Here is a 12,646-nt window from a genome sequence, read left to right on the forward strand (position 1 = left end):
GTTAAAGAGAAATCAAGATCAGAAATGTATATTTGCATTTCGGGGGAAAAAACAATGAAAATATCTCAAAATAAAGCTATAGCACTATTTTAGGACTCTTAAGAAAATCCACTGGGAAAAATACCCTAATGTGACTGCACTTGTCAGCTACTTCCGTTTCGCCCAGTCTCAGCGCTTCCTGCAGGTCAGCTCTGGCCTGGGCCACGCCCTCCCGGAGCAGATGCAGCTCCTCCTTCTCATGCCCTAACTGCCTATCCAAGACGGCCATCTCCTGCTGCTGCGATGCCACCTGCAGTACAGAAAAGAGAAGATTATAAAGCTTGACAGAAGCCACACAGCCTTCAGTGCTGAGATAATATTTAGTCCAGTTAAATTAAAGGTTGAGGGGAGAAGTTAGGAGCTAACCTAATACTAATTATCCTAGCTGCAAGAGTCAGAAAGGCCATCCTGGGGATACAGGCATGAAATGCCTCATAATGACCCTGATCTCACATATGCAGAATCACTCAAATCATACCAAAACCCAAACTGGATGATAACGATCCCTCAGGTTATGCTTTTCAAAGAACTTTCATATCTATACCTTATTCCATTTGACAACTACTTTGGCAGTGGAAGTTAGGCAGGGATTTTTAAAATTTATTCATTTTGTAAATTTAAAAATTACTTAAAATTTTAAGAGTAACAGATTTGTTTACAGAAAAGCAGAAAATATAGACATGCAAAAGAGAGAAAATGGAAAATGCTTATAAGCCCCCCTTATCAGATGACCACATTTGTACTTTGGTACAGACTAAAAATACAAACAGAAGTTAAGTGTTCGTAAACACATTTAACACAAACGATCTGAGTATGTCCTGTTCCGAGACTCACTTCTTTTACCTCAATAATATAATATATTGTATTGAGTTGGGATTAAAATTTGGGTTGGGCTCTACTCTTAACCCCTAGCCTCTTTATGCTTTAAACTTTATTCCATATTTTCCAGTCTTTTTTACAATCAAACATGTATTACTTGTTACAATCATCATATGAATGTAGGTTTCAAAGCAACGGGAACTGGTTTTTCAAGGCATCTGTTGCCTCACCTGGCTTCTCAGCTTCTCCAGCTCTGCTCTCTTGGCCTGCAGGAGGGTCTCTGACTCTTGAAGGACCTGCAGGTGGTGATCCTCGTTGCGTTCTGCAGTCTCGATGTCTTCCTGCAGTTTCTGCAGCCTACAAAGCATGCAGTAATAAAGCAGACCCAAATGGAGACTGGACCCCAAGGCATTGTCCAGCACAAGCCCCTACAGCCCACAGAGGCCGTGGTACTTACTCTTCGGTCAGTTTTTCCTTCTTCTTACTGAGACACTGGAAGTCTGAGTCTTTTGCTGCAACAACTTTGTTTATTTCTTTTAAGATTTCTTCCTGTTCAATTTTGTGCTGCTCCAAATCCTTGGTGTCAGCCTGGATCAATCTAAAACATTGCTTTATTCCCCTCAGGCCCCTTAGACTTACCATGCACTATTTATCACAAGGCAATTATTATCCTCTTAGAACTAAACTTTTCATTCATCCCACTGAATAAATCAATGGCTGAGGGATTCCACCTACTTGAGCTGCTGGTCAGCTTTGACAAGGTTAACAGCTGTTTCCTGAGCTCTCCTTTCTAATTCCTCAGCATCTTTCTCGGTTTGCAATAATTTTCTCTTGGTATCGGCAAACTTTCCAATGGCAATTTTAGTCTAGAAAAGAAAGTGTCATTAAAAGCAATTCAGTTACAGTACTCGCTCACAGCTATTGGTAGTGTAAACTGGTATAACTCTTGGAAAACAAGGTAATTCAGAAAGACTTTTAAAAATGTTCATTTACTTTGACTCTCCAATTCTCAGAAAAGAATTCAGAAATAAAGAACTACCACACAGAAATGCTCATTGTATACTGAAATAATATGAAGACAAATAATATGAATTCAACAAGTGATAATGTATCAACACAATGGCAACTGTGCAGCCTTTAAATAGGATGACAATGTAACAACATGGAAGAATGTTAATATTATGTTGACTGAAAAAGATAAATTTAAAATGGTATAAGTACCGTAAGAGCAACTATGTAAAACTGTATCTGTGCCAACAAAGACACAATTCAGTGTCAATGAAGCACTTTTACTGGATATGTAGGGGGAAATATTCCCTCAGATAGATTCCAGCTGTACTCCAGCTGTTATCATGTTAAGAAAAACCTCATTAATTTGAAGATGATTTAATTATGGCTAAGAAATACAAATATTAAATATTATTGAAGTATTTCAAAATATTCCTATACAAGATGTGGCAAAAAGCTTTTTTGTGTGTGTGTGGTTTTTTTTGTTTTGTTTTTTTACCAACCTGGTTTATCTTTCTTTCTAAAATAGAAGACTTAAAACAATGTCCTCAAAGGTCCAAAAACAGAGTGTGGTTTACACTTCGTTGAGCAGTGACTCACCTTCAGCCAAAAAGCTCAAGTTTTTCAGTTGCACTAAATCAGAGGTGTCTGTATGTTAAACTGGTCTATTAACTATCCTGTGTGAATGCGAAAGGGTTGGCAAGCTCCTTAAGAGCGACAGACAGGCAGAAGCATGACTGGCTTCTGTCAGTCTCATCAGCAAAGCGCTGGACAAAACTCACTAAGCACTTCAGAATTCCACGTTTCCAAGTAGTTTGTCTCCTATGCTGCCAGGTTTTAACTTGTCTGGCACATTCCTGACAAAATATAGCACTCTCTCCCTTCCTCTTCTTAGCAGCCTGCCTCCCCCGAGTCATTCTGAGAAGATGAGGGAGAAAAGTTTATTAGCCTTGGCTCACTTACTATCTCTGCCTACTACTGGTATCATCAATCTTCTTTTATATACCACTGATAAACTTTTCTTTAGTCCTGCTCACACCTATTTTCTCTCACAGTAATCTAAGGTGTGACAGAAAAAGGAACTGATCATCTGAAGACAGATGAGGACATTTTTTCGTTGTTATTAAAACCATCATTCTTTAAATCGATCCATGTTTAAATAACAATATAAAAATAGTGGCTCCATGTGGGTATGAGACTTTATCTTGGGGTTCTCATCTAACACAAAAAAGCCCTCTTGGTGAGGCAGACCTTCAGCTGTGTGACCCTGGGCCAGTTACCAGCCTTTCTGAGCTACGTCTGTGAACCGGGTTCATAATCGTCTTACAGGGTTGCCAGGAAGGTAAAATGAAGTGGTATTTGTGAAACAGCCATTATGTGGTAAAAGGTAGTCCCTTTTCCTCTCTGACTTCCTTCTGTGTAGTAGCCTCAAGAATATTATCTCAGACCAAAAAATATTTTATTTTATATCCTTATCAACTTAAAAAACAAAGACTAGGAGTCCTGTAAGGTCCATTGTTGCTTTATAACAATATTAGATTGATCTATTTAATAAATATAGATATCAATGCCCAAATAAAATAAGATTCACTTAAGATAAGGAAGTGGTATGTGTTAAGGAACTAATGACTTCAGGAGCTTTAAATATGCTAGTTCATTTAATACTAAACAGTCTAGGTATGCTCTCAGTCTGAATTTATGGATGAGGAAAGCAGAGCTCAGGCATTTAAGTGAATTGCCCAAATTTTCCTAGCTCCTTAACCAGCAGTCCGGCCTGGAATACAGCTGTCTGACTTGAACAACTGTACTTGTATCACATTTTTTTTCTAATCTCTTTCATGCTGACAACAGTAAGCTGCTCCAACTCAAACCACAACAGAACATACTTTCTCCTCTGTGCATGAAAGTTCACTTTCAGCTTCTGCCAGCAGTCGGTCAGCTTCCCTGAGCTCTGCTCGACGTTTCAGAAGGGTCTTCTCTATACACTCAACTTCATCTACAATATCTTCATGGTGTTTCAGTGATTTTTCCATTTCTAGTTCATTCATAAGACTCTCCACATTTCCGTCAATGAAGTCTCTAAAGAAATCATATCCACACACATTAAGAGATTTTAAATGTTATAATAGAGACACTTTAGCCTAAACCAATGTTGATATTTCTAGTCTTCTGTGGTATAAAAATAAAACAAACCACTATCACAATAACCATCCATTCCCTCAAAACTATCCTTCAAGGCCCAGCTCACAAGCTGCCCCAAAGAATACCTAATTTTGTCTGTTCTGCTAGAGTAAAATTATGGTGATGATATCTGACAAATCAAAAAGCATGGCACAGAGTTCGGTAACTCAAGGCTACTATGTCAAAATTACTTGAAAGTGAGGCATCTATGACAGAAAAACATGAAAAATTTATCAACATATGCACAGATCCTCTTTAAATGAGGGCATGTAAATAATTTTTACTTTTTCCATTGAACATTTTTGTGTTCCCCAATTCCCTAAAATGATCATTTATATTACACTTTTATATCTTGGAAAAGAAGTGGTTATCCCACTGCCCTACCATCTTCTTCACCCCACCCCCACATATATACCTACAAAAATAATAGCTATAACATCCCCCAAACCTTCAAACATCCATTCCAAGGCCCTTGCTTTTCCTTGCCAGGTCTGTTAGAAAGCAGAGACCATATCTCACTCACCTTTGTGTCCTCACACGTCTCGCCCCACCCTGCTGCTTGGGCCAGTCTAGCTAAATGACAAAAACTGGGGAAATGTCCCAATTCGTGGACTACTGCAGAAGATGAGTTTCTACAGAAGTGACCCACTCAGCAGATACTAAATCTGTGAACAGACACTGCAGCACAGAGGGAGGCCTAGCTACTGCCCTCCTGGGCTTCTTAGAACATGGTGTGAACAGTACTATGCCCAAGGCTGCCAACCCCAAATTGTGAGAGCCCGAGATGAGAAAGACTTTGTGTAAGAGGGGATCCCTGCCTTCGCCCTGAAAGACAGCTTGGAGTTAGGCAGGGGAGTAAGAAAGCTATTTCCGGCAAAGAACAGTATGCGCAGCAGTGGGGAGGCTGAGGGCAACGTGCTGCTTGGGCAGCCACAGCAAAGGAAGCAGAGCCAGAACAAACACTGGGACAGCAGGATGGAAAGGCAGGCCGGGTTCATATCTCGGTGGTGGGGTATATGCTGATGGGACTGAGAGTCACATAGGGGCATGGCACAGGGAGATTTGTAGCCCAGGCGGTGGGTAGAAGGAGAAAAAGAGACTAGACATAGAAGGCCAGTGTGGAAGCTATTGCAATGACCTAGGATCAGGCTGGTTAAAGGCCAGTGTGGTGGCGATAAAAGCAGAGGAGCATGCCTGACCAGGTGGTGGCGCAGTGGGTAGAGCGTCGGACTGGGATGCAGAAGGACCCAGGTTCGAGACCCCGAGGTCGCCAGCTTGAGCGCGGGCTCATCTGGCTTGAGCAAAGAGCTCACCAGCTTGGACTCAAGGTCGCTGGCTCCAGCAGGGGGTTACTCGGTCTGCTGAAGGCCCACGGTCAAGGCACATGTGAGAAAGCAATCAATGAACAACTAATAAGTCGCAACGCGCAACGAGAAACTGATGATTGATGCTTCTCATCTCTCTCTGTTCCTGTCTGTCTGTCCCTGTCTATCTCTGCCTCTGTAAAAAAAAAAAAAAAAAAAAAAAAGCAGAGGAGCAGTCCGAGAGCCCTTCGAGTAGTCAGGAGGACCTGGAGAGTAGCTGGATGCCGGGCAGGGAGGAAGGGAGGACCTGACAACACCAGTTTGTCTGTAGTCAGGTAACGGGGGAGGGGGAACGGCTGGGCCATTTTTCAAGAAGAGCTGATTTGGATTACTGGCTAAGAGAATTTAGGCTTACACTGTCCAACACAGTAATCACCATGTGAATTTCAAATTAATTTAAATTAAATTCTGTTCCTTAATTCCGTTAGGCCCATTTCAAGTACTCAATAGCCACATGTGGCTTGTGGCTACTGCTTTGGACAAGACAGGTCTAGAACATTTTCAGGACCATAGAGAGTGCTATTGGACAACACTGATTTAGGTTATCTTAAGGACAAATATTGCATTCATCTGAATTATAAAAAAAAAGGCTAATAATTACTTTCGCTGTTGATGCTTCTGGATGGTTCTATGTAATTCTTCTACTTCATGCTCTAAGTCTTTCTTTTCTTGCAAAAGATCATCAATGTTATGATGCAGTTCTTCCATTTCTTTCTCAGACTGCTGCTTGGATGCTGTCATCCACTCTCCCCATTTCTTTGATCTTAAATGCTGCATCATGTCTTCTAGTCTAGAAACTTCACTCTCCTGAACAAAGAAAAAAAAATGCAACACTGCAACATTACACGATGTTTTCCTCTTCCTGCCAAAAGCTGAAATTAACTGTGGTTAAAGCAGTGTGTCTGACCTGAAAATAATGGTAGTTTTAAAGGCTTCAGTATACAAAGAAAAAGTAAGTCAAGACAATTTTTTCACAAGTCATAGATGAAATAAGTGGATTAATAGATTTTAATGCTCCATCAGTCCAACTATGGTTCATAAACATTCACCAGCACCCTCTGTGGACGATCTCTGCCTGCAGAGTTCAGCAGCTAGCAGAGAGACAGGGGTCTCTCCCTCCTCGGGCACGGGCGAGGGCAGTGCTGTGAGAAGGCTGACCAGAGAAGAGCTGGTCTGTCTGGGTTTTAAAGACTGAAATGGAATGGGAAAGCCCTAAGCTGAGGAAACAGGTACAGGTACAGGGAGGCATAAAAGTGCACCTGGGAAACTGCACACAGCTGGGTTCGACTGGAGGGTAAGAGAACCAGCTTCAGAGATTAGAGACTTGCCATAATTCAGTGTGCACTGAACAACTGCAAGACGATATGACTACCACCTTTAATCGCATAAATACACACAGTCCCTCTGAAACAGTCTGACCTATTAAAATGGGACTGGTGGCTGGGACCCAGGTGTTCTAGTCTTTTACCTGCTTCTCAATCTGCTAAGAAGAAACGGGAAACAATAAAAGCTCTGGGTGTTTTGAGTTTGAAGGGAGAGTTTGTAAAATTTATTTTTATTTCTTTATAACCCAAAAGTTATAAAGTAAACTAGTGATTAGGAAATAATCATTTCTGGGAATCTTTTAAGCCAATCATAGAGCCTACAAATAAATGCTGTGCAGTCATCCTATTTCAAAACATTTGTAAAACCATGGGGAAATGCTGGTAACGTTAAGTGGGAGAAACACATACAAAATTATGTATACAGTAAGAACAAGACTATGAAAATAATAATCAATAAATCTCACCACCCAGAGATAATCCCCATCAAAACTTTGCTGTGTGCTTCTCATCTATGTGTGTACACGTGACTGCATGTGCACACATATATAAATATGCAAGTGTACAAGCACAGGCACTAGTATATGAATATAGTATACATACACATTAACAAAGTACCCATCAGTAGAAAAATATATAAGCTTTCTAAAAATGGTTACTTTCTGGATTAAAAGCGTTTTGTTATATAATGGTTAAACCAGTTTGTAGACTGGCCTGGTATCTAACTCCTATCCAGGATTTTGATAAGAGAATGGTTGCTCAGTTCTAACATCAGCCCTACAAACATATTTTGGGGCTATAATCCATTCATAAATATGCCAACTTATTAAGTACCTAACCTAACCCAGTCTCCCATGGAAGCAGCGTGGACAGGGGTTTCCACTTACTAAGTTATGGTGTTCTGGGACGTTGCAATGCAGCACACCCACAGGGATGAGGGGGATGGAGAAGTTCGGGGGTGGAGGTCCACACACGATGGGGACCCCTGCAGGAGGCGGGCCGTAAACAACAGTGCCAGGGGTAAGAGGCTGGCTGCTGCTGGGCAAGGGGGGCGGTGGTGCATACAGGGCTGTGCCCTGGGGCACAGGAGAGCCATCGGGAAACACGGTGTACATCATGTATCCATGAGGAGGCACAAATGGGCGGTCCTCTTGGTCATCCAGCTCGCTCTCTTCAGGGCTACCTTCTCCACTGTCTGCATCTTGAAATAAACGGAAGAACGTTTTACCCTCCATGGCTCACCAGGTAACAGAAATGTGAGAACAAATTGTATAAAAAGGTCAAAAGCAGCTTTAAAAAGTGGATCAAAAAGGGGATTCAAATTATTTTCAATGGCTGATGTTTGAGTCTTTCTCGTGCCTCTCTGTTGGTTTTCCCCCGTCTTCATTCGTTCCTTCATTTATGCAGCAACCATTTGGGTGCCTGCTTCGTGTGACATAAAGACCAACAGAGCTGTGCTGGGAGAGCCCACAGCTCTCAGCAGATCCCGCCATCACGGCCCACAGCCCTCGCCAGTGCTGGTTTCCTTACCCACCTTCCCCACAAGCCGGAACTGTGTGTATCACTGATGGCAGAGAGCCTTGCAAAGAGCAGGCATTCAAGAAACAGATCCTGAACGAACCAATTCAGAAGGCGATATTCCCATTTTAAAGATTTCCAGTTTCAGAGTAGATAAATAATTTGTCTAGGATCACACAACTACTTAGTGAAAGAGCTAGGATTTACCGCCTCTACCCCACAAAGCTTTAGATGACAGACCTCTAACGTTTCAGTTTAGGCAAGCACACGAGTGCCGGGATTCGAGGATGTACGCTGCCATGCTCCAGGGGCACAGGCAGTGCTCAGTCTGTCTGGTGAGGCAGGTGGAGGAAGGCTCCATAAAAGGAGTGGGGTTTGAGGACCTACCTGGATGAGTAGAATAGGTTTGGGAGAAGAAAGAAGAAAAAAGGACATTCCAAACAGAGGGCTTAAAACACGGAGGTCTGAGGAACGTGGCACGCTGCATCTCAAGGCAGCTGGGTATGGCTGATGTGTGGGAGAATGATGGGAGATGAGACAAAAGGACAAGAGGTCACTGGCCAAGACCAAATGACAGAGGACTTTGCAGAGCACGCTAAGGAGTTTGGACTGTGTCTTATGAACTTCAGGGAGCCAAAAAAAAGGTTACTAAACACACAAGAGAAATGCAACTACTTTACATGACTTAACTTACCTCTATTTGAAAACGATTTATGTAGCCCACTCCTGATGGGAGAATAAACCCAGTGTCCTGAGGCAGGTGGTGGTCCACTGCCTTCCTTCCCATCCAGCCACGCAGGATGTGGTTTTCTAAGAGGAGTTGAGGAGGTACACTTTAGGCCAACACCAGAGTCCTTGGTGGCCTGGGAACTGTGGCTGGAAACCTAAAACAAATGACAGCAGAACACACTATTACATATGCGAAGGCTGATTTGGAGAAATGTCAAGTCTAGAGCAAAACTGAGATGTAACAAAGTTGACAAAACCCTTTTTTTTATATACCATAATTCTTACTTTTTCCAGACAGAAGCGAGATGTGATTGCATGGTCTTGCAAAATGCATGGGTGTCAGCCGCTCTATTCCAGTACTTATCTTTCCTGGTGGGGTCTCTTTTTTAGCCCTTGTCCTGATGGCCCAGCAACTGAGGCAAAGGACACCAGTGAACTTTCAAGGGAATCTGGGGATATTAGTCTCCCACTGCCCTAGGAGCTTGGTATGGCTTTCAAGTGCTACTCTCAGACCTGGCCCACTAGCTCAGTTGGTTAGAGTGTCATCCTGCAACACCAAGGTTGTAGGTTTGATCCCTGGTCAGGGCACATGTGTGCACCAATGAGTGCACAACTAAGTGGAACTACAAAATGAATGCTTCCCTCCCCCCCCTCTAAAATTGATTAAAAAAAATTTTTTTTAAATAAAGTGCTACTCTCCCTGTCCTTCCCAGTCATAAGTCTACCCTCCAAACCCTCACCCACATGTCTTCCACCTGGTTGTGCCAAGGATGCTGGCTTCCTTTAGATTTCTGGGAGAAGAATCTCAAGTTCTGTTCTTCAGGGTTCTGATTAAGTCTACATGGCCCTGGAATCCTAGCATGTCAGAGCTGCTTCTCCCTGACTGTTGCTTGTCATCTGAATCTGGCAAGGTGTCACCCAGCCCCTCTGCTTTGGGCGAGTGCTACCCATATCCTTTTCCTCACTCCCCACATTCAGGCCTCAAGCCCTGACCACTGTCTCCTGAATATCCCTCAAGGCCGTCAGTTCCACTCCAGCTCCACTGCTCCAGCTCTGGCTTCTACCCTTCACCTGATGTGCTCACACAACCTCACGTACCAGTCAGCTGCCACAAGGCTAGTCTCCACACTCATCCCAACTATGCCTTCAAAACTATAGTTCTGATCCTATTACATATAACATCAGTTTCCTAAGGCCTATGTATTTCAGTGCAAGGGATTTTTGAGGTCCTTTTAAAAAAAAAGCATGACCGGCCCTGTCTGGTCGGCTCAGTGGTAGAGCATCAGCCTGGCGTGTGGATGTCCTGGGTTCGATTCCTAGCCAGGGCACACAGGAGAAGCGCCCATCTGCTTCTCCACCCATCCTCCTCCTCCCTTCTCTCTTTCTTCTCCTCCTACAGCCAAGGTTCCACTGGGACAAAGTTGGCCCATGAGCTGAGGATGGCTTCATGGCCTCCGCCTCAGGTGCTAGAATGGCTCCAGTTGCAAGGGAGCAACATCCTAGATGAGCAGAGCACCGCCCCCTAGTGGACATGCTGGGTGGATACCGATCGATCGCATGCAGGAGTCTCTCTGCCTCCCTGCTTCTCACTTCAGAAAAATACAAACAAGGCCCTGGCTGGTTGGCTCAGTGGTAGAGCGTCGGCCTGGCGTGCAGAAGTCCTGGGTTCGATTCCCGGCCAGGGCACACAGGAGAAGCGCCCACCTGCTTCTCCACCCCTCCCCCTCTCCTTCCTCTCTGTCTCTCTCTTCCTCTCCCGCAGCGAGGCTCCATTGGAGCAAAGATGGCCCAGGCACTGGGGATGGCTTCTTGGCCTCTGCCCCAGGCGCTAGAGTGGCTCTGGTCACAACAGAGCGATGCTCCGGAGGGGCAGAGCATCGCCCCCTGGTGGGAAGAGTGTCGCCCCCTGGTGGGCGTGCCGGGTGGATCCAGGTCGGGCGCATGTGGGAGTCTGTCTGACTGTCTCTCCCCGTTTCCAGCTTCAGAAAAATACAAAAAAAGAAAAAAAAGAAAAATACAAACAAAAAAAAATTATTTTTAAAAGCATAACCTCAATCTACTTTTCCAGCTTCAGCTTTTACTGTTCCCATCTAACCCTTCAGCCCCACAGGCTACATGCCATGGCTAAACCTGCTCTCTTCTTCTACCCCTCCCAAAGCCCATCCCTTGAGGGCTGCTAAGTGTTGACTTCATGACCTTGCCTATGAAGCCTTCCTCCTGAACTCCCCACAAAATGAATCCTTAACACCTCTCTAGGACTAGAGCACACAGGTCAAGTCTGCTGTCACATGCATGTCTGTTTTGACATTGGTGTGCCAGCCCATGAGCTCTTTGAGAGCAGGGGCTACAGCATTCATCGTGGTATCCCACCATTGTCGAGCACTAGCTTTCAGTAAGTACTGAGTGAAGGTTGGTTAAAATAAAATGAAATCCAGGTGCCTATTTTTCCGTCTGCGCATCTATACAATTCTATACCCATTTTTCAACAGGCTCTCTGGGCTCAAGTCATTTTACCCCCTTATAGGATTCTTATTCAAGGACCCCACAATATACCACCCTAAGTAAGAATAGACATTTGCCAAATTCCTTGGGAAGTCCCCATTTTCATCTCAAATATTAAAAATGCTTAAGAATCTCAATGCGGAGAAGACAAGTAGGAGGACGTACCAACTTCCACCACTCAGAACCAAAGTGGACTACAAACTAATTTTAAGAACCATCATCTGGAAAAACCAACTTTGGACTAAACTAAGAGGACTCTTCAACCAAGGAACACTGAAGAAGCCACACCGAGACTGGTAGGAAAAGCGGAAACGCAGAGAGGGCTGCCCAGCTCCCTGGAGCAAACGGCAGCCGGGAGAGACTCGCGTGGCAGGAAGTGAGTTTAGCAGAGAGGGGAGGGTCCTGAGTCCCAGGAACAAAGCCCTAGCCTGCAGCCCCAGAGCCTAGAAGAGGCATATGGACAGTATTTAGCTGGAAACAAGACAGGATACTGTTTGTGAGAAAGAGACTGATTTCTCAGACCCAGGATTCTTCCTAAAGGAACTGCGCAGAAAACCTTTCTCACAGCCACTCACCTGGGGCTCCGGGGGATGGGAAGAGAGGAGAGGACCGAAGTAGCAGGAAGAGAGTGTAATCTAGGAGGCACAGGGAGAAACCTTTTAAGAGACAGCCACCCTAACCTCTGGGACGAGTCACTCCCCAAATCTGAAGTTATTTCCCCTGGAAACAGCAATACCAGCAAAGGGAAGCAGGACACCAGGCAAATAAGCTCTCCCGCGGCACTCAGAGCAGAATCGCTTAGAAGGAGGGAGCTTTTGGGACTACAGTAGTGAGTGTTAGGGTCTGAGCTGCAGCGCCCCCACCCACATGGCTGAGGGCTCGCCTGAGGGTGGGTGGCAGTGGAATGCGGAAGCCTGGCTCTGTCGGGAAGGGCGGAAGTTGGCTGAGGCCCAGGTGTGAGCTCAGTCTTGCCCGGCTGGGGAGAAGGAGACATGCAAAAGTGGTCAAGCCCAGCTGCGGGCCGCCTGCAATCCTGCCTGTGGGAGAAGAGTGGAAACCCCAGAAGGGGTGGAGACCCGCCCTTGAGCAAAGGCGCAGTAGCACAGCCCTGCCCTACCCACGGAACCGAGGCTTGTGGCCTGGTTTGGGAGCCGGCTCCTCCCA

At 44.7% G+C, this 12,646-nt stretch overlaps 1 protein-coding gene across 3 annotated transcripts in view; it reads right to left on the reverse strand.

The window, feature by feature from the left end:
* Positions 1-12,646, reverse strand: part of CNTRL (centriolin) — a 98,199-nt gene that overhangs the window by 27,521 nt on the left and 58,032 nt on the right. For all 3 annotated transcript variants that reach the window (XM_066367276.1, XM_066367277.1, XM_066367278.1), the window contains 8 exons: positions 8,946-9,135; positions 7,621-7,934; positions 6,013-6,218; positions 3,753-3,945; positions 1,594-1,724; positions 1,316-1,456; positions 1,089-1,215; positions 125-289 (listed from right to left, as the gene is read on the reverse strand). In XM_066367276.1, coding sequence (XP_066223373.1) covers positions 125-289; positions 1,089-1,215; positions 1,316-1,456; positions 1,594-1,724; positions 3,753-3,945; positions 6,013-6,218; positions 7,621-7,934; positions 8,946-9,135 — 1,467 coding nt within the window. The remainder of the gene's footprint in view (positions 1-124; positions 290-1,088; positions 1,216-1,315; positions 1,457-1,593; positions 1,725-3,752; positions 3,946-6,012; positions 6,219-7,620; positions 7,935-8,945; positions 9,136-12,646) is intronic.

Source organism: Saccopteryx leptura, chromosome 2, assembly GCF_036850995.1.
Source record: "Saccopteryx leptura isolate mSacLep1 chromosome 2, mSacLep1_pri_phased_curated, whole genome shotgun sequence".
Classification (NCBI taxonomy): domain Eukaryota; kingdom Metazoa; phylum Chordata; class Mammalia; order Chiroptera; family Emballonuridae; genus Saccopteryx; species Saccopteryx leptura.